Below are 27,119 nucleotides of genomic sequence, written 5' to 3'. Positions count from 1 at the left end.
AACATAAAATAATATTTTACATTTTTTTAAATTATTCGGAGTATATTTTCTTGAAGTTAATTGCTACTATTATCTGACTGAAAATTTTTATTTTGCAATCTACTATATAAGGCGCCTTACCGCCTGTTAATTAAGCAAACCGTTTACCATAAACCACCACATCTCTTCAGTTTTATAGTAAAAAGAAATCATAATGTCTTACAGAGATAACGAATATAGTGGAAATTACAATGGAAAAGAGGATGGCTATAACAGCAGAGGGTAAGAATTCACAATTGGGCGTGCCCCTGTTCAGTACAAAATTATTGATACTGATTTACCTTTTTTTTTAAAATAATTAATATTAACATTTTACAGTCGTTATGGTGGCGGATACCGCAATAACTATAGTCGTGGCGGCGGTCGTGGAGGTTTCAATGATGGCGCTTCTTATGGCTACGATCAACGAGGACAAGGAAGAAATTTTTACGAGTCAGATGGTCCCGGTGCTAATTTGGTAAAGAAGGATTGGAAAAATGAAACTTTGATTCCGTTTCAAAAAGATTTTTATAAAGAACATGAAAATGTTCGCAATCGTTCAGACGCTGAAGTCACCGAATACCGTAAAGAAAAAGAAATTGTCGTGCATGGATTAAATGTTCCTAAACCTGTTACGACATTTGAAGAGGCTGGTTTTCCTAACTATGTACTAAAGGAAGTCAAACAATTGGGGTTCGAAGCTCCTACTCCTATCCAACAACAAGCATGGCCGATGGCTATGTCTGGTAGAGATATGGTAGGCATTTCAGCTACGGGTTCTGGTAAGACACTTTCTTATTGTCTTCCTGCTATCGTACATATTAATGCCCAACCACTACTTTCTCCAGGCGATGGTCCAATTGTACTCGTTCTTGCTCCAACGCGTGAATTAGCTGTCCAAATTCAGCAAGAATGTACTAAATTTGGCAAATCATCCCGAATTCGCAACACATGTGTGTATGGTGGTGTCCCTCGTGGTCCACAAATTCGTGACCTAATTCGCGGTGTCGAAATTTGCATTGCAACACCTGGTCGTTTATTGGATATGTTAGACTCTAACAAAACCAACTTACGTCGTGTGACCTATTTAGTGCTGGATGAAGCCGACCGAATGCTTGATATGGGTTTTGAACCTCAAATTAGAAAGATTGTTGATCAAATTCGACCAGACCGTCAAACTGTCATGTTTTCTGCAACATGGCCAAAAGAAGTTCAACGTCTTGCTCGTGACTATTTGAATGACTACATTCAAGTAACTGTCGGCTCTTTGGATTTGGCAGCTTCTCATAACATTAAGCAAATCGTAGAAGTTGTTGACAATGCTGATAAAAGAGCTCGTCTTGGAAAGGATATCGAAGAGGTTTTGAAGGATAGGGATAACAAAGTTCTTATTTTTACAGGCACAAAACGTGTTGCTGATGACATTACTCGCTTCCTTAGGCAAGATGGTTGGCCTGCCCTTGCCATTCATGGTGATAAAGCTCAAGACGAGCGTGACTGGGTACTCAATGAGTTCCGTACTGGCAAGTCTCCGATTATGGTTGCTACTGATGTTGCTTCTAGAGGAATAGGTAAGTTTTTATTTAACAGTTTTTTCCTTTTCGCAGGCTTTTTTATTTGACGTTATACTTTCACCGGCGTTCTCAATGTCTCTTTTGATAATAAAAGATGGACTGGCGATCAACACCATTTTAGCTTGAATTTTGCAAGTTTGTGTTGCTTTGATGAATATTTTTGTTTACGCCCAGTCTTAAGGAAAGTAGAAAATTCGGATGATTGTTTAGCCTGTTTCTTACAGGCACGAATGGTGTTACAAAGAGAAACTGATGATTTCTATTTCATGATCTTGGCCTTTTCAATAGTAGTCGAGATACGTGTGGTCTGCTACCTGTTAAATTTGTTGTCAACGTTTCCGCGATCTATGTAACCATTTGATTTGCGGTCAATTTAAAAGGTTTTTAAACGCTTATTCTATTCAGCCTTCAAACCAACTTGACTCATTGTTTACTTTTAGACCACATTAAATGATTTAAAACATAGTTTTTCTGTACTGTTTCCTCCTTTTCTTTACTTTCTTTTGTCTTTTGTCTTTCTTTCATTGTGAACTTATTGCTGTTCGGTACCATTGCTAAAATGTTTATGCAGTGTTGTTGACCTAACTTGTCAAATTTAAAGAAGCTTAAAGTTGTTGATATATTGGATAAATCCATGAAACATATATCTCGAAGCTTAAAGTCAAAACCCTCTTGGGCATTACTAACTTTTTATAGATGTTAAGGGTATTACACATGTCTTTAACTATGATTTCCCTGGAAATACGGAAGACTACGTTCATAGAATTGGACGTACTGGTCGTGCTGGAGCTAAAGGTACCGCATATACCTATTTCACTTCGGATAATGCTAAGCAAGCTCGTGAACTTGTTTCCATTCTCTCTGAAGCCAAGCAGGACATTGATCCTAAGCTTGAGGAAATGGCCCGCTATTCAAGCGGTGGTCGTGGTGGTAACTACCGCCGTGGCGGCTATGGTCGTGGTGGTTTCCGTCGTGGAGGAGGTTATGGAAACCGTAATAGGGGTTTTACCGGAAGTAATTCTGCCCCCCTTGCGCGTTCACGTTGGTGATCAACAATCCGCGTATTTTGAAATATAAGTAAAATTAGATTAATCGGTTGGATATATAAGGTAATTTTGAGGTTTACAAGGGTTAATAAAAATATGATTTTATTTAATTTACCGGCTTAGTTAAATTTTGAAGTAGTTTTTTCTGTTCAGTAACCGCTTTCGTAGATTTGTGAAATCTAACGTAGTTATAACGGTAGCAATCAATTATATTAAAAAAGTACTGAAAATTAAACAGGTGTTTTGAGTGTGTATATTGGCTAAGCTGACATTTACGATGGCTTTATTAATTGTGTGGCGCTTGACAACTTTGGATAACGCATTTTAAAGAAGCATATTGCATTATGTTGAAGTGCATTAGCATGACATATATGTTTGATGTGTGAGCAAATTCTCTTCTTCTACCAACCATCTAATCGGAATTTGATCTAACGACTGATCGATTTGTTTGACCAAAGACATAAATAGCTAAAGCATTTGAGTATTCAGTCTTTCCGACTAAGTTTTAATACAAGATTTATTTATATTGGGTGACTTAAAAGAAATAAAAAAGTTTTTTTTTTCATTATCATAAGAATTAAGAGCGAAGAGGCTTGAAAGTCCTGTACATTGAGTTGTTTAAATTCAAAACTCTAATAAAAGAATAAGCTGAAAAAAATAGCCCTACTAAATAACAGCTTTTGATTAGAAAGGTTTTTGTTGAATATTCTCGTTCTAATTAATAAGCAATTTTTATAATAAAAAGTTTAGCAGCCAACGTTCGTACTTCAGGGTAGGAACCTTTCTATATTTGCAAGTGCTAATTGCATTCCCTGTCTTTCCCTTATTACCGAAAGATCCGCGAGCTTTGCAGAGGTGGTTGGCTTTTGTAGTTTGTTCCCGAGTAGAACACCTTGGTGATTTCGATTCCTCTCTTTGAGTACGTTGACGACAAAGCACTCCTCTAATTATAAATATCCATTCAAAATTACCTATTTGCCGTTCCGTTGAAGTAAGTATCTGGACGAGTAAGCAAGAATAGCTTCCTTTGAATTTTTGAAACCTCTGTTAACCAAATAATTTTAGTTTTTTTTTTTTTTTTTTAAAACATTTATCTCATAGTTTTACAACTAACGACTCTTTTATTTCTTTTTTTTTGTTGGACTCTTTAGACGTTCGTTCTATTCAAAAAACCTGTTCGTGTTTCTTAAAAAGTGAAATTAAGTCATTTCTGATAGTCAATTACTATTTTTTCGATGTCTGGTGTAATTTATTACAAGTTCAAGTCTCAAAAGGATCCGTCAAGGATTACTTTCGATGGAACCATTGGAATGTCTGTTTTTGACGTTAAAAGAGAAATCATTATGCAGAAAAAGCTAGGAAATGGATTAGATTTTGATTTGTTGCTTTATAATGCTAATTCTAATGAAGAGTATGATGATGACACTTTTATAATTCCTCGTTCTACTTCTGTCATTGTCCGTCGAGTACCTGCACAAAAATCCGGAAAAGGAACTGCTGCTCGCTATGTCAGTGGCGCTCCTAAGACAACCGGTGCTCGATCTGATTCTGTCAAACGACCTGTCCCAATGCTTCAGAAAAAGGCACCCATTACATCCGGTGAATCAAATATTAATAAAAGTCCTTCATCCTCCGAAGACGCAGCAATTCAGCAAATGTTTCAAGTGTCAAGCGATCAATGGCGTGAAACTCAGGATAAAATGGCTTCTGCTACCCCTATTTATAAACCCAATCAACGCCGTATTGCTGCTTCTGTTCCGGACAAACCACCTCCCCCTGGATATATTTGTTATAGATGCGGTCAGAAAGGACACTGGATTCAAGCATGCCCTACCAACGCTGATCCTAATTACGATGGAAAACCAAGGGTAAAACGAACTACCGGAATACCTCGATCTTTTTTGAAAAACGTTGAAAGGCCTGCTGAAGGCGACGCTGCTAATATTATGATAAATGCTGAAGGAGATTATGTTGTAGTACAACCAGACGTAGCGTCTTGGGAAACATATCAATCTCGTAAAGCAGCTTTAACTGCGAATGACGTGTATAAAATGCAGCCTCCGAACATTTCTTTGGCATGTACATTATGTAAGAAATTAGCAAGAAATGCTTGCAGAACACCTTGTTGTGATAAACTTTTTTGTGAAGAGTGTATTCAAACGGCTCTTTTAGATTCGGATTTTGAATGTCCAAATTGCCATCGAAAAGATGTTTTGTTGGATACTTTAAACCCCGATTACCAAAAACAGAGGGAAATTGAGGCAGTCGTCAAATCTGTACTCGGTTCTAATAGCAAAAACAGTGATAAGGTTGGTACTTCTGACGATAACAATACACCAATGTCTGAAAAGCGCAAGCGTGAAGATGACGATGCAAATGGACCTAACAAATTTGCGGCAAGATCTTCTGCTGTGTTTTCCAAAGCCACCGCTGAACCAGCTTTTAAGTCAGCTATGGCCATCCCAGATATGCCATCAATGCCTCATGTCCAAGGGTTTCCGGCTCCTTTTCCCCCTTTTATGATGCCAGGCTTACCTCAAATGCCGCCTATGATGATGAATGCAATTGCTGGCCAAGTATATCATAATAATCGAAATCCACCTCGTACAAACTCTCGTCCTTCAAATGCGTCTGTTCCCCCACCATCCTCGCTACATAAGAATCCCCCTACTAAAACAAATTAGTTATTACTTATTTCTGATTTTCTTGTAAACTTGCGTTTACTGTTTACGTTGTTGAAAGTCCTTTTTTCAGCTATAATAGGGACAGTTACACATATTCATTCAAAAATTTTTATACTAATACATTCAATTAATACAATCTAATTTATGGAGCGTTTTTTTAATATGAGAGTAAATTCATATCTATTGACTTTTGAATTACTTCGAAGTGGATTTAAAAGTATTTAGTATCATATTTACATCAAAAAATGGATTGCTAACGGATTTGATGCTCAGCAAATTACTGCTGACGCTGATCAGGTGCCTTAACAAAAATTGTAATCTAAGAAATTAAAAATACTCAGAAAGTCATATTATATAAATCAGTAGTAATGTATTTTTTTTTATTTATTTGCAATATTGCAATAAATTTTTCAAAAAGCTTGTAGTAATAATAATAGAGAACAAACAATTCTTAGACTAAAGTTTCCGAGTAGAAGGATCAAGGATTCAGTACTCCTTAATTTTACAAAAGAATATTTATAAAAATAAGCTAATTTTCTAAATCAATTGACATTACAATTCGCCGATCAAATGTTTTATCAGAGAATATTATAAAATCAAAATATTTAGCTAAGCGAAATTTAAATGTATTTTCAATGCTAACAACACGTATTCAGATAATCTATTTATAGGCTTCTCGAAATGTTCCTATTATATAAAACAGCTTAGTTTACCTAAGTTTTACTTTATTTATTAACACATAATTTCAGCTTTCGTAAAGGAATTAATTATACTCAACATTTTGTTAGACATACTATAGTACGCTATGATACAGTACGTAGAGAATCACTATATATCATGTGTCCTAATTATTCATCGTACCACGTATGATACGATATTGAAATTGATTTTAATGATAGTCTATTAAGACCTATATCATTTAAATACTATTAATAGAGTTACTGATAAACTTCGTTCGTCAGTTCAGTTATAAGCTATGTTAGTGATAGTAACGCTATAAGTTGGATAGTATAATATCTATACTTAGTTGCTACTTATATTACCTTTATATCGCAATTTAATAGATCGCAAGAAAACCTCACCGCAATTCAGCGTATCGTTAATATGGATATTAAACTGCGTAGCTGACACAGTTTATGATTTTATAGTAGTGCGTTAAAATATTTTAATGAACCAGATTGAGAAGTTAGCATTTAGCATTTTGATATTAGACAAACAGTGAATAAAGGGTACACCATAGCTATCATCTACAGTAGTCCTTTGAAACTTTTTCACTTGAATCCAAAAAATTATTGATTACATCCTATGTTGATTAGAAAACCATATACATTGATCTGTCCTTGATACAGTGAGTGGGCACTAAACGATTCTATAAAATCAAAAAGCGAAGGGTTTGCATTAATATATTTCTTAAAATAGAATGAACAATTCCATTACGGATTCGGTAGAAAAAAAACCTGAACAGGTTAGTTTTGAAGTTCAACCCAATGCCCTTCGTCCGGTTGCTTTCCACGTATTTACCAGGAAGTACGATCTCAATATTAATCGTGACTCACTGCAGGAATTAGCATCTTTCGTATCTAAAAAATGCGGCTCACAATGGCGTTCCCAATGTGAGCCCTTACTAGACGAAATTGCAAAAACTTGGAAACGAGTTCATGAAACTCAACCTATAGTTACTCGACCTCTTTTGATCCCTGTCTTGGCAAATTTAAATGTTCCGCATGAAGTTCGCGTATCTTCCTTAGCAAGAGTTCAAACGCTTGAGACAACCGGTTCATTTTTAAATTCGAGTAATTCGGAAATCCGTGAAACTATAAAAAATGAGAAATACTTTAGAGTCCTTGATGCTTTTAAAATGCCTAAATTTAAGTACGATTCATCAAGAAAGGTTTTCGTTTTATCAAAACAGTCTCCTACTTTAATGGCATCTGCAAGTGCCTGCACAGATATGCTTAACCGCAGATTCAATGTTGTATATAGCCGTATTTTACGCAATGAATCTTTTCAAACACCTTCTTTCAGTGGCTCTTTCTCTCAAACAGGTACATATCAATTAACTCCTATTCGCAATTTATTAGGTCGAGCTGGAAACACATTTTTGTTGTTCGGACTCTTGACTATAGCTCCCGATGGTACCTTATGGCTGGAAGATCTTGACAGTCAAGTTCAACTAGACGTATCACAGGCAGAACAAGGGTTCGGTCTCTTTTGCCCTGGCTGCTTGGTACTTGTTAATGGTCAATTTCTAAGTTCTGGGCTATTTTTAGTTTTTGAGCTTGGTCATCCTCCCATTGAACGCCGTGATGCTTCCTTGAAGGCCCTTAATAATTTAGATATTTTGGGGTTGAATATGGATGCAAAGCAACTTGCTCTTCTCCGTCACGCGGAACAGGCATATCAGTCACAAGCTTTTGTTTGTATCAGCGAGGTTCATCTTGACAACCATCAAACTTTCTATGCATTAGAAAAAATATTCCAAAAATATGAATCCTCTGAAGCTGTGCCGTTTTGTATAATATTATGTGGAAGTTTTATGTCTTCCGCTTTCCATAATTCAGGAAGCTCAATTCAATATAAAGAAGGATTTAATAAGCTTGCAGCTTCTCTTGAGAAGTTTCCAAAAATTTGCGAAAAGACAAAATTCATATTTGTCCCCGGTCCAAACGACCCTTGGACGACAAATGGGATATCCTTAATGCCTAAGCATTCAATACCCCTTCATTTCGTAAATCGGATCCAACGCGTTTGTAAGCATACCATTTTCGCTTCAAACCCTTGCCGCATCATTTTCTTTTCTCAGGAAGTACTAATTTATAGAGACGATATATCAGGAAGATTTCAAAGGAATTCATTAAAGTTTGGGAAGACTCCCCAAGGTACCTCCAATATTAATTCTATACCCCTTGCAGAACAACAAGTGCATCAGCAAAGAAAAGTAAGCAAGTTTCTTATAATTTTTTTATGCTAATTTGTTTAGTTGGTTAAAACAGTTTTAGATCAGTCTCACCTTTCACCGTTTCCATCGAGAACACGACCAATATTGTGGGATTTTGATTATGCTTTATCAGTTTTCCCGCTTCCTAGCTGTGTACGTTATAAATCTTTTTTTTCTTTGCTAATATTTTTAGATGGGTCTAATAGATTCTGAGTCGTCGGCGTTTGATGTTCATTATGGAGGTTGCCCAACTTTTAATCCCGGTGCTCTTTTACTTGGCGTTCACTATAATTGGCAAGAAGTATTTCCAGTAAAAAAAGAAATAATTACACACAAGGAGAGAATTTAGGACTCAAATCTTTTCCTCATGTAACTGTATAATAATTGCTTAAAAAAGGCATTTCATTCATTAACATGTTAACGATTTTTAAGTTTGTTACATTTTACTGAGCCCCGAATAATAGAACGTTTATGTTAATTAAAAGATAAATCCAAGTAAGATTTCTCGTAAATTAGTAAACATTAATCAAATTAAACTATAAAATTAAGATTAAGGGTTAGTAGGAATAATTAAAAAAATATAGAAAACTCCCTACTAGAAAACAACATTTGTAAAATTCAATATCACTGCTGCGTACAACAACTTCCATGGAGGCAATCAATAGGTGCTATTAGCCTTTAAAAGAGTTGACCGAGTACACAGCATCAAAATACAGAACAACAGTTAATTTTTCCAAAAGGAGCACATAAACGATAAGGCATTAACATAATTCAAAAGGGCATAATAACAAAAGGTTAGCAAACGCTTTACAAGGCCTGACTTCATAATCAAAGAGCCGTATAAGTTGTATCTCACTTCTTATAACAACGGTTGGACTGCATAATGAAAATATACCAGAGATAGCACAACAAAACAAGCAAAGAAAAATGAAATCCATAATCTTTTATGGAGCAAGTTTCTAAGCATTTTCGTAGTAACATCACCACTTTCCTGACCAGACCTTCTACTTGTTCGAAAGGGCTCCTGAGAAGTGGAGGATAATTTTTTGTTAAGTAACGGTGACTTTGAGGTTGTAGGATTGATTTGCAAAGGCGATGTTGCCAAACCTCTAGCAGTGGTAGGACTATTACATCTAGTGTCACTACTTCCAACCATGCTGGAAAATTTTGCAGACCGTTTGGGAATCAACTTGCGACTATTACTAAGTGGGCCTCCGTTGAGCGCGTTAGTGCCTGCCGATCCATAATAAGGCACATGATTTATAGTTGGCAGCATTTCTAAGGGAAGGTTGTATGTTTGAAAAGAGTGAATGGATGCTGAAGGAGAATGTAATTCATCATCATTGGTAGGGATTAGGTTTTCGTAAACAAAATTTTCTGATTCTTCATCGTTTGGATCCTGATCAACGGCAGAGGCCACTCTTGCTGCAAACATAGCTGCTTTGGAAGTCATTACTAAAATGCATGTTAATATAATGATTGAAATAGACAAATTGTGTCCTCAAAAGCTAGCAGCTGCTAGATGCATACCATTGGGCAAACTAATTTTTTTCTTCTTTTGAGCATTTTTTTTTGTTTTAAGGGTTTCTAGAGACGCTTTTCTATCGCAACTGCTCGGAATCTGCACTTGAGACACATTCAAGACCGTCTCAGTCTCAACAGACATTTGCATAGGCTTGGGCTCCGACATATCCTCCTGATTAGCAGAATTTACGTATTTTCGAAGTTAGCTTATGAAAATATTTTGATTTTCGATATTTCCATTCCTATGTATATGTATTGGCATTCCACATTGGCAAAGGATAAATAGTGCAACATACATTTGACAAACGTCAAGTTGCCAAGCCCTACCCTAATTAAATTATTAGCTGCTAGTGCTAATAACTCCTTAAAATTTTTGACGTTAGCAAACTACTACGTGAAAACCAGGAGAACTTGTAGAACTCCCGGTTTCCTTTAAATAATCTCTGATTTTGGTTTCTTCATGTAATAGTCTTTTATTAGTACTAAAGCTTTTTATCTCCGTATTCCTCGATTTTTAGGAAAATACTGATTAGTTCAATATTTGAAAATGCTTGTTACTTAACGAACTGACCGTATGGATAATAACGACCAAATATCAAACCTTTGTCTAGGGGCTTTACAACTGCTTGCCGATCAACCTATTTCGGTTATCTCGAATGAACCATCTGAAGAACAGCGGAATGAGCACGTCCTGAAAAAATGGGAAAATAACGTTTTAAGACATTGGAAAATTCTTTTTTCTCTTTTTATGCAAACTTGTGGTGATAGTGTACAAGGAAATGCTGCCTTCTCAATCCTCAATTTCATGACTACTAATAGTTTAGTGGGACAACTATATCAGCGACTATATGATGAGTCTAATTCATTGGGCTTTATAAGTAGCCCTTTGAACGAGACAGAACATTTGTCGGAAGAAAATTTAAAAATCGAAAGCAGTATTACCTTCACTAGTGAAGAAATTGAGAAGGAAAAAGAAAATATTAAATCTGTATTACTTCCTTCAGTGCAATCTATTTCTTCTTCTTTAGAATTGTATGCGTCTAAAGAATCTGATTATAGAAGCTCAATTGAAGGTGTATTAGCTGACTTGAAGTTAGCGCGTGCCCGTTGGGAAATCGTTAGAAACGTGACACAAATACTTTTGCTCGAATCCGGCATTAGTTTCCTAGAGAACAAAAAACTTGCATATATCATGGATCTATGTGGTGATCGTGAAGACAATTATAGTTCCTATTAAAAGTCTTTATTTTGTTTGTGAACGAAAAATTTGGTATGTTTTTATGAATGTTATAAGCCCAGTGATGCTTTTTTGAATTTCTTCAACGGAGCCGTTTGTCTTATTGACATGCGATGTGGGACGATATTTGACATACTGAGGGCCAATCATTCATTTTTCTGACTTCATAATTTTTCTTACTAACCTTTAGAGTAAATGAATTCTTTATTATGAATATTTTTAATAAAAGCTCCTTTTTTACTCTTTGTAAAAATTTTAGAAACTAGAATACATAAAATTTTATTTAAAGGTACTCTAACAACAATAACGGATGTAAAGGAGAAAATTGGCGAAACCGTAAAAATAATAGATTTCTCTACAAAATGAAGTAGGGTTGGGCGTTATCGGTAAACTGAATCAAGCGGACAAACCACCGTTGTTTTTTTAAAAAAGGAAGGCTTATAATAGTCGGAGGTTTTTGGAATGAGACAATATAGAGGCGCTGATGTCAATTGTGAACATCATCAAAGGTATACTAATATATAGTAAATAGATTGTGAACAATCAAAAATTTTGCGAGCTCAGTAATTCTTTCTCCACAGTCGCAAGAAAACTGGCATCTGCTAATGTATAAAAAGTCAAGAGTCAATAGTATATACAAATCAGTTATAATTTAAAAACCGTATGGACAACAGACACTTAATTATTTTGCTTTTTAGAAGTAGTCACTTCTTTTGAACGACCGTCAAAAGCACCACGGTTACCTTTGCGAAAATTCCTTTTCATTCCATTATAATTATCGTTGGACTTCTTATCTCCCGATTTGTTGAATTTACCGGAAAAAAGACGGCGTCGTTCTTCTATGTTCAGCGTGGCATTGTTAATTTGCAAAGTTTTTTTGTTCAAAGCCAATTGCACGCATTCATGGTTGACAAAATCAACATATGCGGTGCCTTTGCGACGAGCAAACTCAATAGCCTTGACTGGTCCAAAAATGCTCATAGCAGATTTCAATGACACATCAGATGTTTCGGGAGGAATGTTCTTGACGAATACAGATGTCTCCAACAGTTCATTACTCTGAGTGTACGGCGCTGTTGGCTGCTGAGTTTGGTCAGCATTAACACCTTTAACTGTTTGACCAGTTGTAGACGCAGTAGAACTAACTGATGCTTGGGATTTCACATCAGGATGATTACGAGCTATGAGATCAGCCCAAGATTTAGGTGCTGTAGCAACATTTGCATCGCTAGCCCCTATAGCATCAGCATTCTTCGAGTTTGAAGTCAGAGCTTCATCTTGAAGCTGATTTTCCTGCTGAGAAACAAAACTTGGGACTGAGGCTTCCGTAACTTGGATAACGGGTTCTTCAGGAACAGCCAAAGTAGCTTGATTTAGACTGTCGGTCTCATTTGATATAAGAGCGGCTGTGGCAAAATTATTTTCTGTAGCAGCTGGATCCTGGTAATGGCCTTCTTCTTTTGCAGAAGGTAAATGTTCTTGAGATTGCACGCCATTTACGTAAGGTTCAGAAGCAACATCTTTTTTCTCTTTTTCAACAGCATCAGGTGACTCCTCTTCTTCCTCAACATCTTCACGCAAAAAACGGAAAATATCGTTTAAAACAAAATAACCATTTGGTTGTTCTGCAAGGAAAAATGTTTGAGCAAATTTTCTGGATAATTTCCCCTTATTAGACATTTCACCCAGGACCTGGATGACAATGCCACCATTCGAAGAAGCCAAACTGTCAACGTTTGAAATAAGTACTTTGCAATTTTGAAAGTCCAAGTCCAATATCTTGTTATGAATTTCCTAACACGTTAATAAAATGACTATTGGGCAAGACAACGATCATAGAGTTTCGAAAATCGCAAGCAGAATATCACAACCTCAAAAACTTTACATATAAGAATTGTGTTAAAGCATACCTGTTGTCCATGACAAAGACTAATACTCTCGCCTTCGTCTCCGTGAATTAAAGTTGACTTTTTAGTATAGAAACACTGTATTACAGTTAGTACGGTTCACAAGTTGAAGAAAAAAAAACTTTTGGTAAATTATGACGACCTACATGAAGACGATTGGGTTCTTTATTTAAATATGTATAATATTCTTGAACGAACATCCATCCTATCTCATCCTTTCCCAAAACTGGTTCTAATAATGTGGCATTTTCCGCAGTCATGTTTTATTTAACTGTGACAATAGCTATACAAAGAACAGAAAATCTGGCTCTAAAAGACCCAAAACAAAATTCGGTCGTGTCTTATGTTTTCCGTGCGTTGGTCTTTTTAATGTCCCATCTCCTTGCTTTCAATGTCCGTGATTACAGCATTTCGTAATTGGATTTAACGAGACTAAACGATATTTCTGTTGATCTTTTACATTCAACTTGTTCGCATAAGTAAGTTAGTTGATGGAAAGAGAGACCTTTTGGTCAGAAAATTGTTTGGTTTTTCATTTCAACAAATAACATAAACATCATATGATTTACCATAGATCAAAGTTGCATATATTTCTTTCTATTATTGTTTTGCAAATTGATTATATTAGAAACGTTAATTCATTGGAAACCACTAAACATTTTGAATAGTAATACGACTATATACTGTGCTAGAGAGATTAACCTGCTAATGATTTTGCCAAAAGTCAATTAGTTTAACAGCTTTAAATGCAATCGTCTAGAAAAATTATGATACTAAAAAGAAAGTATGCGAGCCTTTAAATCATTTAATTAACGAAAATTGAAATTACTTTCTTCTTCTTATTTACCAGCATTAAAGGGTTAAAATCTAGTGCTATAATTGCAACGTATCTTACTTTAAATAAATTATTTATTGATAAATTTTGTAAGACTCAGGAAAGTACCTATCCTATCCATTTTGTTCACTGCCATTTTGGTGGCATTAAGAAGTTTCACTCGCATTGCCAGTTATCCTCCTCCTACACCAATTCAGGTCAAAAAAGTTTCAAATCCTTTAATAGTCTTCGTTTTATAGTATTAAAATCCAAAACTTGTCTGTTAAGGTATAAACTTCTGATAAAGACATTTTGTTGCATTACTTATTCGAAAATTGAAAATTTGTCAAATACTAGAATGGCAAGATTGACTGCCCCAAGCAAAGGTCCTTCATTTTCAAATTTAAACAAACCAAATGATTTGTTGAAAGCGGAAATTGAAGATAATGAAGCCTCACACTACTCTCAAAATCAATCATCTGACAGTGATTCTGATGAAGCACCTGAAGAAGTTTCGCTGAAGAGCAGCAGCGATGAGGTAAAAAAGAGACTTCAACGTCTGAAAGGGAATGAATTACAGTAAGTTTTAATAAACGGAATGAGGGAAACACTTAAAAATACTATTTGTTTTGGTTTGAGACAGAATAATAATTTGTTTGATAAAAGTTCGACTGCTCATTTCGTTTCCTTGCTTTTGATAGTATTATTTTTAACACATTTTAGGCTTCGAAAAGCTGAAAGAGAAAAACGTAGACTGCAAAATGAAAGAAATCGTGAAAGAAATGCCCAACGGGTAAGCGCATCAAAGTTGGATTTGGCTATTCTTGAGGCAGCTGAAGTTGAAGAAATTAATAGTACCACGGAAATCGAAGAAAAGGTTGACGAAGCAAGCCTTGACCTATATACTCCAAAAGGACATAAAATTGTTTTTCCTAATAACGAAATTCCTAAAAAACGTACTCGTTCATTTCGTAAAGGTGATTTTAAAGTGAGCGTTCTTAAAGAAACAAATGACCCTTTACTAGCGCCGAACTATGAAAAGAAACTGTCACAGCGTAAACGGGATTGGATAAATCGACAATCAGTTCCCCGGGCGTCTAAAAGACGACGTCCCTTGACTTATTAATTTTCCTTTCTCTATTTGGCAACACATTCGCTGTAAATTGAAAGTCAGGCACAAGCATTGCATTTTCTGTTAATATAAGGGTTTACTTTTTTGTTTATTAATAATATTGGTTGGGAAAAGGTTGTCTGGGTTCTAAAACATTCATTATTTGAAGCTTTGGACATGCTAAGTGCAGTTTACGGCTGTTTTTTTGGTAAATGTTTAACATAGTATTTTTAAAAATAAACACTTTAGACAAACATGAGTTAATTAAAGTTGTATCAAGGATTTATTGCCATGCACTAGAGGAAATTCGCTCATGTAACGTTTCGTACATCATAGATATTATAGATATCAGTAGCTATAGCTCATAAGGCCAAAATTTGCATAAATATATTATTAATTGTCTAGTGTATGAACATTTACTACTTATAATTATAAAATATTTGCATATAAATTTCTGAGATGGTTTGTACTTTCGACTACTTGCACTAGGCAAACTTCGCTTTTTAGCACCACAAAAATTTTGTCACTTCAAAGCATTGTTGACCTTCACCTCTGCAGCCATGTCGGCCCAGGATGTCGAAAACGCAGTAGAAGCAGCATTAGATCCTTCTGTAGGACCAATAATAAAGCAACAAGCTACAGATTTTATTGGTAGCCTTAGAAGCTCATCTACAGGTTGGAAAATATGCCATGAAATTTTTAGTGAAAAAACGAAATATAAACCATCAACAAGACTGATTTGCCTTCAAACTCTTAGTGAGAAAGTTAGAGAATGGAACAATGAAAGCAATTTGTTAGAGTTACAGATGATAAGAGACAGTGTTTGGTCTTATATTAAGGAATTAAGCTTTTTGGATGAACCAGCTTATATTAGTAATGCTGTACAACATTTATTGACATTATTGTTTCTTCAACTATATCCAAGCAACTGGAATGATTTTTTTGCTTCACTCCAAGGCGTTATTGCGGCGTCGTCTCAATCTGAGTTTTCAAATTTTTATTTGAAGGTTTTACTTTCCATCGGCGATGAGATTGCTGATTCATTGGTTTTAAAGACAGATGTTCAAATTCAAAAAGATAATTTAGTAAAAGATGCAATTAGGGCAAATGATATGTCTGATATCGTTTCATTCGTCTATGAAATGATGTTGGCCTATAGTAATGCTAAAAACTATGGCACGGTTGGATTGTGCCTTCAAGTATATGCACAGTGGGTATCTTGGATCAATATAAATTTGATAGTTAATGAACCGTGTATGAACTTGTTATACTCTTTCCTTCAAATTGAAGAATTACGTTGCGCTGCATGCGAGACAATGACCGAAATTGTGAATAAGAAAATGAAGCCACTTGAGAAACTTAATCTGCTCAATATTCTTAACCTGAATTTGTTCTTTTCAAAGTCGCAGGAACAATCCACTGATCCTAACTTCGACGAACATGTCGCCAAGTTAATAAATGCACAGGGTGTTGAACTTGTCGCTATAAAATCCGATCCTTCAGAACTTAGTCCAGAGTTGAAAGAAAATTGCTCATTTCAGCTCTACAATCTTTTTCCATACCTTATCAGATATCTTTCTGATGATTATGATGAAACCTCGACAGCAGTTTTCCCCTTTTTGTCCGACTTACTTGTCTCACTTAGGAAAGAATCTTCTTCCAAAGAACTTAGTGCTTCTTTAAAAGAATTTCTTAAATCTCTGCTAGAAGCTATTATAAAGAAAATGAAATATGATGAATCACAGGAGTGGGATGACGATCCTGATAGCGAGGAAGAGGCCGAATTCCAAGAAATGCGTAAAAAATTAAAGATTTTTCAAGATACCATTAACTCTATTGATTCTAGTCTATTTTCTTCGTACATGTATTCTGCTATAACTTCTAGTTTATCTACTGCTGCTACATTATCTCCTGAAAATTCATGGCAGCTTATTGAGTTTGCGCTATATGAAACCTATATTTTTGGTGAAGGATTGCGGGGTCCCGATGCATTTTTTAATGAAGTTGATAAATCTCCGACTGTTCTTTCTCAAATACTAGCATTAGTTACCACTTCACAAGTTTGCCGACATCCTCATCCGTTAGTTCAGCTTCTGTACATGGAAATATTAGTACGATACGCTAGTTTCTTCGATTACGAATCTGCGGCTATTCCCGCTTTAATAGAATACTTTGTTGGGCCCAGAGGAATACATAACACAAATGAACGTGTTCGTCCAAGAGCATGGTATCTGTTTTATCGATTTGTTAAAAGCATTAAGAAACAAGTTGTAAATTATACTGAATCATCTCTCGCCATGCTTGGTGATCTATTAAATATAAGTGTTTCTCCCGTTACTGATATGGATGCGCCAGTACCGACATTAAATTCCTCCATAAGAAATAGTGATTTTAACTCTCAGCTCTATTTATTTGAGACTGTTGGTGTCTTAATTTCTTCAGGTAACTTAACTCCAGAAGAACAAGCTCTTTACTGTGATTCACTTATAAATGCACTTATCGGAAAAGCAAATGCTGCTCTTTCCAGTGATTTGTCGGCTTTAGAGAACATTATTTCCGTTTATTGTTCGCTGATGGCTATCGGTAATTTTGCTAAAGGATTTCCTGCCCGTGGTTCTGAGGAAGTCGCTTGGCTTGCTAGTTTCAATAAGGCATCAGATGAGATATTTTTGATTTTAGACAGAATGGGATTTAATGAAGATATCCGTGGAGCTGTACGCTTTACTTCTGGGAGAATTATTAATGTTGTAGGACCTGATATGTTACCAAAGGTTCCACAATTAATTTCCATACTCTTAAACTCTATCGATATGAATGAACTGGTTGATGTTCTTTCATTCATTAGCCAACTTATACATATATACAAAGATAACATGATGGAGATTACAAATCGTATGCTTCCAACATTACTAATGCGTATTTTTTCTTCTCTATCGGCCGCTCCACAAGGAACAGATGATGCTGTCAAGCAAAACGATTTACGAAAATCATATATTTCATTTATACTACAACTATTAAACAAGGGGTTTGGATCAATCCTCTTTACTGAAGAAAATCAGGTTTACTTTGATCCACTTATTAACAGTATCTTACATTTTGCAAACTTGGTGGGTGAGCCAGCTACACAAAAAAGTTCTATCGCTTTAGTTTCTAAAATGGTTTCCTTATGGGGAGGTAAGGATGGAATTGCTGGATTCGAAAATTTTACTTTATCATTGACACCATTATGTTTTGAAATGCCTGTTAACCCAAATTTTAACACCCGTGATGGTCAGTCTTTGGTAGTTTTAGGGGAACTGGCTGGATTACAAAAAATAATACTTGAAAAGCTAGGTGATATATACAAGTCATATCTTGTAACGGTGTATTTTCCCACCGTCAACTTTCCGGACGTAATGGCTTCTGAATATTTACAAGCTTTATCAAATCTGGATAGTAGATCATTCAAACAATTTTTTCAAAAATTTATTCAAGCATTAAAAAGTGGTAATGTATGAGAAGCTTTTGCTTTTCACGGTTTATACATAGGGTGTTTATACAAACATTTCAATAAAAATGATTATTTCGGACTTGTTGGATCATTGTGGTGCAACGTCTAGTAAAATATATCGTGAGCTGTAGATTGATAGATTCGTCTAACGGGAAGCATTATTTTGTCTAGATGTTTTATGCTGCTGTCGGTATTATTCAATTTATAAAAAGATGTTTAGCTTCAGAATGTCCGTTCTCTTGAGGTGGTGCACGCTTTCCTTAAAACGTCACCTCTTGCTCTCTTGCCTATTATCAATCAGTCTTATTTTTTTGAATATAAATAAACTGACAAAAAAAATCGTTTCTCTTATTAAAATTAATTGACTATACCCAAACAAGTTACGAATTAAGCATTCTTAAAATGGACATTACTGAAACAGATTTGGATGCTTTGAAATGCAGATCGAGTGCTACAAAAAGCGGATATATTCATGATCCTTTTATAAAATTCTTTAGTCCTAGTCGAAATTCGCATAAACCTCCTATCATAAATCGAGGAACCTATGTTAGAACATGGTCTATAGACCACATTCTTCAAAAATTCATAGAATCTTTTGATGGTAAAAAACAAATTATTTCACTAGGAGCCGGTACTGATACTCGAGTATTTCGATATATTGTATGCTTATGCTAAAACAAAAGATAAATGCAGTCTTTACTAACTACAGTAAGTCTGAATACGGACCTGAAAATTTAAAATTTATTGAATTCGATTTTTACCCAAATTGTATACGGAAAATTCGAACAATTGAGAAGCATGAAGCGTTAAAGCAAAACATCGGGGATTATGTTGTGGGTGAGCTAATTTTAGAAAAGTTGACTTACAAATTATTAATTTGCTGACCATAAAAGACATTTCTGGAGGGTCTTTAGTTTCTGGCTCTTTGGACATATATTCTTACGATATTCGAGAAATAGTCCATAAAGGATTTCCTGGGTTTGTAGATTTTTCTTTGCCGACTATTGTTCTGTCAGAATGTTGTTTGTGTTATTTGGAACCTGAAGAAGCTAGTTCATTATGCCGGTGGTTTCAAAATATGTTTGCAACTTCTGGCATTGTTGTTTATGAACCTATTCAGGGGATGGATAACTTTGGAAAAATGATGAAGGCTAATCTTTCTGTACGATGCTTGCATATCATTTCACAGATTAAGAACTAACAAAATTTAGGCAAGAGGAGTGATTCTTAAAACACTCGATTGTTATGAGACAACTGAGCAGCAAAGGATGAGGTTTCTTGATTATGGATACTCGGAAGTAATTGCAGAAGATTTTTTAACTATTGAAGAAACCTGGATACCCATAGAAGAAAAGAAAAGAACGATGAGCATAGAAATGCTTGATGAGTTGGAAGAATGGCAATTGTTAGCAAAGCATTACTGCTTAACTTTTGCAGCTACAGAAAACCTTTGGAATCAGATAATATTGCAACTTCCTCATTTAAAAACTTAATCAAATTATATAACTTTTACATCTGCTATAGATAAATTCAATTTTATACTTTTTTTTAAATTACGTATGTAACCTTTCAGTTCGTTAATATGTTCGTCGTCGAAACGGACTTATGCAACAAGAAACCCATTAGATATAAGTATTCGAAACCATTGAAGCACACTTCTCATGTTTGATTTGAATTTTTACTCTGAAGCCTGATAGCAATTGTTGATAATGGACGCCCCTTTGATTGCCTCTGTTATTTTACCTGAGTTTGGAAAAGGAACCGTTGCTACAGATAATATCCCAATTGGTATGCTCAAAAAGCGAAGTAACCACTAAATCTTTTAGGAAAGATAATTATTCGGAAAAGGGTTGATATTTTGAGCTTAGATTCTGCTAATCTGACGCGCACTTGCTCGACTTGCACGGAAGAGAAGGTGAAAACGCAACGCTGCGCGGCATGTAAAATAATTCATTACTGTTCCAAGGTAAACAAGTCTATTATGTTTTCGTAAAACAGATTTACAATCTGGCGAATTTGCTTATCGAGCTTTCAATTACAAACTCAATTTGTTCGTGAAAAGCGACTACTCATTTTAACTTAGTACTAACAGGCTTTTTAGGGTTGTCAGAAAGCAGACTGGCCTTTCCACAAATTAGAATGCAAAGCACTACAAGCGTCAAAGCAAAACGGTATACTACCTTCTGTATGTCGGTTATTAATACGATTGTATCTCTTATGGCAAAAAAATCCTGCTATCATTGAACCTATGGAAGGACACCAAAACGAATTTCAAGCTGTATCCTCCAGTTGGTCAGATGCAGAATTAATTGCTTCTGCAGCCTCACATTATACCCAAATTTATCAAGCAGAACTGTTTCAAAAACTTTTCTGTAGGCTAGCTGTTAATGCTATGAATCTTGTAACTTCGTCTTTCGATTCTTTGGGTATGTGTTTAGATACTATACTCTGTCGCTTAAATCATTCTTGTGATCCAAATTGCCAAATAATTTTCGATGGTGCAATTGTGCAGCTTGTTTCTAAACGTGATATTAAGAAAGATGAACAGCTTTTCATCTCATACATTGATATTCGACTTCCAAAGTCAATCAGACAGAAACAGCTTCTCAAAAAGTATTTTTTTTCTTGTTATTGTCCAAGGTGTGAGAACGACCACACTACAAAAGAAACAGATGGTTCAAAATGGATGGGACGACTTCGCAACTCTAAATCGCTTATGAAAAATTTAGCAATGGCCAGGGACTTATGGTCCTGTGGTTGGAAACAAACCGCTTTTCCTTGGTCCAATCTTTTACATCATATTAAACTAGGAATGCTTGATGAGTCTAATTTCAATGGTGCGTTTGCCGCTTTATATCTGAAAAGTAGTGCTGATGAATTTTTGGATGCACTTCATGTGGTTGATGAGTATCAATTACTGCTTTTGGGAAAGCAAGTGGCTATGGAAGTAAAGCATTTAATGTTTCCTAATGACAAACCTTTGGAGATGGAGTTCCCGTCCAGCTCTCAACCTCAGCAGACTGTACCTACCAATAACTCGTTATTTTTATTGAAGAATATACCATCATTTGGAGGGTTACACCACTGTATTTTGGGCCGCTATTCTATTTCCCTTGATGATTTTGTTTTGTGGCTTTTAGATAGGGCTCAAAGGCTACAGCAAGCAGTTAGAATAAGTCATCCTTCGACCACATTTTGTTCAAATGTGGAAAATGACATTAAAGAAATATTTGAGGTTTGTAAAGACTATTGCATGCTTCATGTTCAAAACAATTTGAAAGCATTTGAAGAAAAATTATGGGCCGCTTGTAAAGACTTCCTAGTAACATACTAAATAAAATTTATTATTCTCGAAACAACGACTTGCTTTACAAGTGTAAAGTCTCTTATATTCAAATCAACAACACGGGGCACCAGTGGTACATTAACATTTAAAGTAAGCTAAAATTACATTTATCAAACGAAAAATACTATTACGAATGGAGCACTAAAAAAAAATTGGTAAAATAAAACCAACACGGCGATTTATTTTTATGAAAGCGTAATGAAAACAAGGGATCATTTGGTTTAGTCGAAAAGACCGAAACCCATCTAAAATTGTTAGTAAGATGCTTTTGAGAAACAAAGAATGCTTCTTATCTAAAATTAACTTACGTCTTCATCAGATTCCTCCTCTTCCTTGGCTTCCTCCTTAGCAGCCTCCTCAGCAGCAGGGGCAGCACCGCCAGCAGCGGCGGCAGGAGCAGCAGAAGCAGCACCACCAGTGGGGACAGTAGCAAGCTTCTCGTTACCAGCAGCGATGAGCTCGTCGATATCCTTACCGTTAAGCTCGTTGATCAAAGTTTCAATGCGCTCAGATTCAGCTTCAATACCGACAGTAGACAAAACAGACTCGATATCAGAAGCGGAAGGGGAGTCCTTTCCACCAACGGTCAAGAGTAAATAAGCTGCAAGGTACTTCATTTTGACGAGGAGTGCAGTGCGTGTTGATGGCAGAAAGTATTAAGCATTCACAACACTAAGGGACTCGAAACTTTTGTGACTGGTTTTCGAGTTAGGTTAGGGTATGTGTTTGAGTGGAATGCTGCGATGATTTCTAAGGTTTGTTATATTCGTTTAGTTGACGAGCACGATATTTACAAGCTTTTTCTACAAGTTCAAATCAACCTAAATAGTTGTTAGTTAAGGGCGTGCTAATTATTTTTATAATAGTAAGAAAACCGTATGCACAAAGAGGCATAATTAATGTCATACACGTATTTGAGTTTATCAATGGGAATTGAAACAAACATATTAATGTTTGGTAAACTGACGGTTTAAATATAACTTCAAGTGCTTAACTTACTGGCCGAGACTTGAAATAGCTGTATAAGCTATTGAATAAATTTTCTCAATTGTCTTTACTTTCATTTCATTCCTCCTATTATGGGTAACAATGGGCAATTGTTTTTTTTTCGTCTTTTTTTATAGTAATGTCAGCGGTGCCCATGTTAACAAATGTTTCAATCTACAAAACCTAATTATCGCTTAATTTAATTTTAGATTAACTTAATCGAAAACACGTATAACGATAAGACGATATACTCGTAATTGATAAATGACGGATTCTTCTCCAATAATTTTGTGTTTAGAAAAAAAAAATTTCGCACGGTTGCGAAATCTTTATGGCTGTCAACATTTTATTCATATTTGGGACAATTTGCAATTTTAAGCCAATCGTATCCGGTTTTTTGTTAACTGCGAAGCCGTCAAAACTATCCGTAGGTAGTCCCTTGCAAAGATCTAGCAAAATAAATTACATTATATAATAGATAAACCAATAAACCTTACCTACTCGACGGACGGGACGGCTTGTTATCGGAGTATTAGCTATACATCAAAGTTCATCATCATAGCTTTGCTCACATCACAAACGTTTCCATTTTTGTCGTGTGGTATAAAAACGTATCATGCTCCCACCATTCGGTGCTTTGACAACTACAAAAATTCCGCTTCCAAAAACCATACTCCAGTCTACCTTTAACCAAATAAAAAGTAGCAGCTACTCGATAATAGCGGCTCCGCGGTTAACATCGAGATTCATTCGTTTTCCTTGTAATTATAATAGTTGTTTACAATCCATATCTTTTTCATCGCTTGGAAGAAAAAGATTGTTTTTTTCGTCTAGTCAATTGTTAGAGAAAAGTGATAAAAAAAAGAAAATGCCTGATAGATTGAAACGTCGTATTGAGGAAATCGATCATCAAGACGAGATAATCGACAGAGAAGCTTCAACCGCTTCTCCCGTTTCTGGCGCTGGTAAAATTGACCAGAATGGGGAAATCAAAGATTTGCTTGAACGCAATCTGACTTGGTCACAACAAACTAGCAGAAAGTACCCATCCTTTTTTACAGCCACCAAAGATATTCAAACTCCTCAAGTTCTTTGGATCGGATGTTCAGATTCTCGTGTTCCTGAGACCACCATTCTGAATTTACTTCCAGGTGAAGTCTTCGTTCATCGAAACATTGCCAATGTCGTTCCTCGTTCTGACATTAATGCTTTAGCTGTTATGGAGTACTCCGTGACCGTATTAAAGGTTAAGCACATCATTGTCTGTGGCCATTATGGATGCGGTGGTGTCGCTGCTGCTCTTGGTCCTAATTTAAACAATTTGTTGGATCATTGGTTGCGACACATCCGTGATGTTATCGAAGACAATCGTGAAGAACTTGACGCCATTGAAGATCCCCAACTTCGTCGCCTTAAACTTGCCGAACTTAATACTCGTGCTCAAGCAATTTCTGTAACCCGGGTTGGCTTTGTTCGTGAAGCAATGGAAAAGCGTGGCTTACAAGTTCATGGCTGGATTTACGATCTTTCCAATGGTCAAATCAAAAAATTGGATATCACGGACGCCATCAAAAAGGCCAAATACGGTACTTATGATAGTTAATTTCACTGGAAGTTTTCTCAACCTCGACTTGGTTACGATTGATTTATGTGAGTTTTTCTGTTTGTTTTTTTTGTTTAGATTTTTACTATCTCCGATTGGTTCAAGTATTTAAAAGTTTTGTAATAAGTTTATACCTTTTGATGAAGTATGGCATATCGAACGAACTGCGCATTTGTCGCCGTGTCTTGAATTAGTTATATAATGATTGACAAGACGGACGATACCTTAGATGAAAATCGATATAGCAATAGTAAATATAGTTTCATTGACTGTGTTAATTCGTGTAAATAAAAACAACTTGTAATATTAGATAAATTCCTATCAAAAGAGTCAACAAACACATGGCCGTTGTGCTTACATTAACATTCAAGATAACCTCAATTAGCTCAAGCAGTAGCTTTATTATATTTTTCGCGGGTCCATATATACTATAACTATTTTGAAGGATTATAAATTCGCTTTTGAAATCAAAATAAGTGTAGTTTTGTCTAGGTTCAAAATCGAAGCCTCCATTTTGACTAAAATAAAATGAACCATCGAATAATAATGTACTGTTTGTGTATACAATGGTTTGAAATTCAACCAGTGTACGTGAATCGGTGGGCGGTAAAAATTGGGGAAGATAAACACGATATTTAAATAAATTATAGCGTTCGGGTTTAATTAATATTCCTATCTCCAATAAAAGTATTTGTTTTCTCGAAGTAGTTCGAAAAAAATATGTGCCATCCTTGCAAAAAAAATTAGCTTCACAATTATCCACATAAGCCCAGGAAATCCACATATTTTTTGATAGTTTTACCCCATATACATCCCTTTCCCTGGCGTCATTAAATATATAGGAAGAAGAAAAATGCAAAAAATATTCATGCTTGCTTATTTGTAGTATTTTAATTGTTGGACGCAATAAATGAAACTCCTGGGTAGGATAATTAGTTTTAATTTGCAAATTCCTATTAACCTTTTTCAGAAGTTTGAAATGGCAGTAATCAGAGATTTCTTGAATTTGGAGTACAGGATTTGTAAGCAGTCGCCAGTCTGCTAAAAGTTTGAACTTTAAATAAATATCATAATACTCCAATAATTGTTTAAAACAGAATCTGTTATCACCCTTAACATATTTAATCACCGGTAATTTTAATGCAGTTTCATAAACGAGTCTTTCTGAAAGTATTACAGACAACTCCAAAGTCTTTGTCGCTTCAGTAACTTTCACACATTGAACGTCAATAAAACTGATTACAGTTTGCTCAGGGGTTTGAGATTTACTGAAATGTAATCTAGTGTTTTCGATATAGATGTTTTCAATAGTGCAGGTAGGAGAAGCAGATAGAATCAATTGACTTCCTGATGAAGGTTTTTCGTTCAATAATACGAGAATATTGTACTCTAATTTCTGGTAAGCTGCACATATTCTTGGTCGGATGGTTGTCTCTGTCAAAATTATATTTAACTGACTCTGTTTGTAATTGATCCAAGAGAGTCTGAATGGAATGCAATGATTAAACTGGAATAAAAGCGATTGAAACATAGAACGACCTGACTCTTTTTTAATTTTAGGAATGGGAACAGCAACGGAAGAGCTCTCTTTGAGCGAAAATAATCTCCAATCGTCAAAACAACTGCAATCGATATGGAAATTTATAGCGCATTCCAGAGGAAACGTAAAAAAATTCAATTTCGTCTCATAAAACTCGGATTCAGAAGCATAAAGAGGTTTTGTTTTAAGCACTAATCTAAAAGTAAACCACACTTTAGAGTCTCTTGTTTTTTCTGTTTCCGATAACACTTTATAGAGATTTGAAAATGTTTTGTTGTAATTAAGAAAACCCCCTTCCAAAGAAAATTCGAAGGGGATCAAAAATTCCTTCTTTATATTTTGGACGGATACTTTCTTCGATTGTTGGTCATGAGCTATATATCCTTCCGAAATAGCGCTCTTTATATTCGACATCTCATTTTTAACTTGAAATATCGAAGATGTATTTCCATAAGTACATGGCAACTCAGAAGTCGAGGAAGAATGGCTTGCGTTTGAAATTTCACCAACACTATTGATAGCAGAAGTTACTGAACTTATGTTGCAGACAGGGGTTGTACTAGTAGCGGCAGCACGTTGTGATAATCCCATGTTGCTTTCAAGAAAGAAGGTCGCTTTTTCTACAGGAAAATTAGGACCATTGTTCAATTGTTTGGACGTAAATAAAGTATCGTTTTGCGAATCCATCGCTTCTAAAGTCATTCCTCTGTCAATGGGTGGGCTAAATTCCGACTCTATTGTAATCCAGTCATCATTAAAACAGCTATCATCTAGTGCATTTGAAGTTTCAGAAAGCGAAATGCTCTCAAAACTAGGCATTCGTGACATTGTTTCTCTCAAAGTTCCATTGAGTTTATTTAGACTCTTCTTTGGTATGAGTTGCTCGGTAAAATCTACTTGTGTTTTATGGTTTAACTCGACGTTTTGGGAGTATACGTGTTTAAACATATCATTGGATACGCTGTTTTGAAGTTCGAGAGAATTTACAGGAAGTTCAAATAATGGCACATTCAATGGATTTCTCTCATTTCCAATATTTAACTCTTTACAACATACCAATTCCCATTTGCGGTCGCGTAAATCTAACAAACAATCTGAACTTGATCTAGGACTTAGTTTTAGCTGCAACGGTTAGTAACCGAATGATGCTCATTTAATAATTACTATAAGAAGCATATCTGCAATTAAAAAATCATTTTCGTTCCAGTATAGTTTAATATTGGCCAAGTTTTTCATAGTATTGGTTACAAGTAAATAGTGCTGAGGATAAAAACGGTCAGAGCATTTATATAACACGCTA

General features: G+C 35.5%; 13 protein-coding genes, 13 long non-coding RNA genes and 1 other non-coding gene across 27 annotated transcripts, besides 1 other annotated feature; 12 read left to right on the top strand and 15 right to left on the bottom strand.

Moving 5' to 3' along the window:
• Positions 1–136: 136 nt before the first annotated feature.
• Positions 137–2,760, top strand: dbp2 (ATP-dependent RNA helicase Dbp2). Its single transcript, NM_001022444.3, has 3 exons — positions 137–261; positions 358–1,589; positions 2,289–2,760. The coding sequence occupies exons 1-3, from the start codon at positions 194–196 to the stop codon at positions 2,639–2,641; spliced, it is 1,653 nt and encodes a 550-aa protein (NP_596523.1). The 5' UTR covers positions 137–193; the 3' UTR covers positions 2,642–2,760.
• SPOM_SPNCRNA.6223 lies at positions 187–995 on the bottom strand. The gene has a single exon (NR_195573.1). It is a non-coding gene; the product is annotated as a non-coding RNA (long non-coding RNA).
• SPOM_SPNCRNA.6222 lies at positions 1,385–2,915 on the bottom strand. Its single transcript, NR_195572.1, has one exon. It is a non-coding gene; the product is annotated as a non-coding RNA (long non-coding RNA).
• A 126-nt stretch (positions 2,916–3,041) lies between these two features.
• Positions 3,042–5,686, top strand: mpe1 (RBBP6 family ubiquitin-protein ligase E3). The gene is made up of 2 exons (NM_001355822.2): positions 3,042–3,629; positions 3,704–5,686. The coding sequence occupies exon 2, from the start codon at positions 3,874–3,876 to the stop codon at positions 5,320–5,322; it is 1,449 nt and encodes a 482-aa protein (NP_001342771.1). The 5' UTR covers positions 3,042–3,629; positions 3,704–3,873; the 3' UTR covers positions 5,323–5,686.
• Positions 3,352–3,620, bottom strand: SPOM_SPNCRNA.6221. Its single transcript, NR_195571.1, has one exon. It is a non-coding gene; the product is annotated as a non-coding RNA (long non-coding RNA).
• Positions 4,038–4,568, bottom strand: SPOM_SPNCRNA.6220. Its single transcript, NR_195570.1, has one exon. It is a non-coding gene; the product is annotated as a non-coding RNA (long non-coding RNA).
• A 418-nt stretch (positions 5,687–6,104) lies between the features above and the next one.
• Positions 6,105–6,452: an LONG TERMINAL REPEAT.
• A 6-nt stretch (positions 6,453–6,458) lies between these two features.
• Positions 6,459–6,754, bottom strand: SPOM_SPNCRNA.6219. Its single transcript, NR_195569.1, has one exon. It is a non-coding gene; the product is annotated as a non-coding RNA (long non-coding RNA).
• dpb2 (DNA polymerase epsilon catalytic subunit B Dpb2) lies at positions 6,565–8,747 on the top strand. The gene is made up of 3 exons (NM_001022442.3): positions 6,565–8,260; positions 8,303–8,413; positions 8,454–8,747. The coding sequence occupies exons 1-3, from the start codon at positions 6,743–6,745 to the stop codon at positions 8,607–8,609; spliced, it is 1,785 nt and encodes a 594-aa protein (NP_596521.1). The 5' UTR covers positions 6,565–6,742; the 3' UTR covers positions 8,610–8,747.
• On the bottom strand, positions 8,698–10,064 carry vac7. Its single transcript, NM_001022441.3, has 2 exons — positions 9,791–10,064; positions 8,698–9,715 (listed from the first exon to the last, which is right to left on the bottom strand). Exons 1-2 carry the CDS (start codon positions 9,948–9,950, stop codon positions 9,120–9,122), a joined length of 756 nt encoding a protein of 251 aa, NP_596520.1. The 5' UTR covers positions 9,951–10,064; the 3' UTR covers positions 8,698–9,119.
• On the top strand, positions 9,423–9,696 carry SPOM_SPNCRNA.6218. The gene has a single exon (NR_195568.1). It is a non-coding gene; the product is annotated as a non-coding RNA (long non-coding RNA).
• A 101-nt stretch (positions 10,065–10,165) lies between the features above and the next one.
• On the top strand, positions 10,166–11,311 carry fta3 (CENP-H-like protein Fta3). Its single transcript, NM_001355821.2, has 2 exons — positions 10,166–11,054; positions 11,212–11,311. The coding sequence occupies exon 1, from the start codon at positions 10,359–10,361 to the stop codon at positions 11,019–11,021; it is 663 nt and encodes a 220-aa protein (NP_001342770.1). The 5' UTR covers positions 10,166–10,358; the 3' UTR covers positions 11,022–11,054; positions 11,212–11,311.
• Positions 10,216–11,231, bottom strand: SPOM_SPNCRNA.6217. Its single transcript, NR_195567.1, has one exon. It is a non-coding gene; the product is annotated as a non-coding RNA (long non-coding RNA).
• snoR47 lies at positions 11,079–11,162 on the top strand. The gene has a single exon (NR_197134.1). It is a non-coding gene; the product is annotated as a small nucleolar RNA R47 (small nucleolar RNA).
• Positions 11,242–13,287, bottom strand: nxt3 (ubiquitin protease cofactor Nxt3). Its single transcript, NM_001022439.3, has 3 exons — positions 13,075–13,287; positions 12,932–13,006; positions 11,242–12,815 (listed from the first exon to the last, which is right to left on the bottom strand). The coding sequence occupies exons 1-3, from the start codon at positions 13,186–13,188 to the stop codon at positions 11,700–11,702; spliced, it is 1,305 nt and encodes a 434-aa protein (NP_596518.1). The 5' UTR covers positions 13,189–13,287; the 3' UTR covers positions 11,242–11,699.
• Positions 12,056–12,369, top strand: SPOM_SPNCRNA.6216. The gene has a single exon (NR_195566.1). It is a non-coding gene; the product is annotated as a non-coding RNA (long non-coding RNA).
• A 387-nt stretch (positions 13,288–13,674) lies between the features above and the next one.
• Positions 13,675–15,134, top strand: utp16 (U3 snoRNP-associated protein Utp16; the record flags this gene model as incomplete). Its single annotated transcript, NM_001022438.2, has 3 exons — positions 13,675–13,712; positions 13,779–14,321; positions 14,466–15,134. 3 exons carry the CDS (start codon positions 13,675–13,677, stop codon positions 14,866–14,868), a joined length of 984 nt encoding a protein of 327 aa, NP_596517.2. The 3' UTR covers positions 14,869–15,134.
• SPOM_SPNCRNA.575 lies at positions 13,758–15,049 on the bottom strand. Its single transcript, NR_150946.1, has one exon. It is a non-coding gene; the product is annotated as a non-coding RNA (long non-coding RNA).
• A 201-nt stretch (positions 15,135–15,335) lies between the features above and the next one.
• Positions 15,336–18,421, top strand: los1 (karyopherin exportin-T Los1). The gene has a single exon (NM_001022437.3). The coding sequence runs from the start codon at positions 15,414–15,416 to the stop codon at positions 18,348–18,350; it is 2,937 nt and encodes a 978-aa protein (NP_596516.1). The 5' UTR covers positions 15,336–15,413; the 3' UTR covers positions 18,351–18,421.
• On the bottom strand, positions 15,440–15,682 carry SPOM_SPNCRNA.6215. The gene has a single exon (NR_195565.1). It is a non-coding gene; the product is annotated as a non-coding RNA (long non-coding RNA).
• SPOM_SPNCRNA.6214 lies at positions 16,029–16,521 on the bottom strand. Its single transcript, NR_195564.1, has one exon. It is a non-coding gene; the product is annotated as a non-coding RNA (long non-coding RNA).
• On the bottom strand, positions 17,963–20,207 carry SPOM_SPNCRNA.1628. Its single transcript, NR_150522.1, has one exon. It is a non-coding gene; the product is annotated as a non-coding RNA (long non-coding RNA).
• On the top strand, positions 18,636–19,951 carry ppm1 (leucine carboxyl methyltransferase Ppm1). The gene is made up of 4 exons (NM_001022436.3): positions 18,636–19,003; positions 19,057–19,180; positions 19,237–19,505; positions 19,555–19,951. Exons 1-4 carry the CDS (start codon positions 18,746–18,748, stop codon positions 19,834–19,836), a joined length of 933 nt encoding a protein of 310 aa, NP_596515.1. The 5' UTR covers positions 18,636–18,745; the 3' UTR covers positions 19,837–19,951.
• Positions 19,956–21,702, top strand: set6 (histone lysine methyltransferase Set6). Its single transcript, NM_001022435.3, has 3 exons — positions 19,956–20,131; positions 20,170–20,309; positions 20,445–21,702. Exons 1-3 carry the CDS (start codon positions 20,053–20,055, stop codon positions 21,675–21,677), a joined length of 1,452 nt encoding a protein of 483 aa, NP_596514.1. The 5' UTR covers positions 19,956–20,052; the 3' UTR covers positions 21,678–21,702.
• A 139-nt stretch (positions 21,703–21,841) lies between these two features.
• rpp201 (ribosomal protein P2) lies at positions 21,842–22,334 on the bottom strand. Its single transcript, NM_001022434.3, has 2 exons — positions 21,998–22,334; positions 21,842–21,934 (listed from the first exon to the last, which is right to left on the bottom strand). Exons 1-2 carry the CDS (start codon positions 22,304–22,306, stop codon positions 21,911–21,913), a joined length of 333 nt encoding a protein of 110 aa, NP_596513.1. The 5' UTR covers positions 22,307–22,334; the 3' UTR covers positions 21,842–21,910.
• A 265-nt stretch (positions 22,335–22,599) lies between these two features.
• Positions 22,600–24,455, bottom strand: SPOM_SPNCRNA.6213. The gene has a single exon (NR_195563.1). It is a non-coding gene; the product is annotated as a non-coding RNA (long non-coding RNA).
• Positions 23,311–24,591, top strand: nce103 (putative carbonic anhydrase). Its single transcript, NM_001022433.3, has one exon. The coding sequence runs from the start codon at positions 23,545–23,547 to the stop codon at positions 24,277–24,279; it is 735 nt and encodes a 244-aa protein (NP_596512.3). The 5' UTR covers positions 23,311–23,544; the 3' UTR covers positions 24,280–24,591.
• Positions 24,524–27,078, bottom strand: mug45. Its single transcript, NM_001022432.3, has 2 exons — positions 26,984–27,078; positions 24,524–26,941 (listed from the first exon to the last, which is right to left on the bottom strand). The coding sequence occupies exons 1-2, from the start codon at positions 27,053–27,055 to the stop codon at positions 24,554–24,556; spliced, it is 2,460 nt and encodes an 819-aa protein (NP_596511.1). The 5' UTR covers positions 27,056–27,078; the 3' UTR covers positions 24,524–24,553.
• Positions 27,079–27,119: the final 41 nt, after the last annotated feature.

This window comes from Schizosaccharomyces pombe, assembly GCF_000002945.2.
Source record: "Schizosaccharomyces pombe strain 972h- genome assembly, chromosome: II".
Taxonomy (NCBI): Eukaryota; Fungi; Ascomycota; class Schizosaccharomycetes; order Schizosaccharomycetales; family Schizosaccharomycetaceae; genus Schizosaccharomyces; species Schizosaccharomyces pombe.
This window is presented reverse-complemented; position numbering and strand designations above follow the sequence as displayed.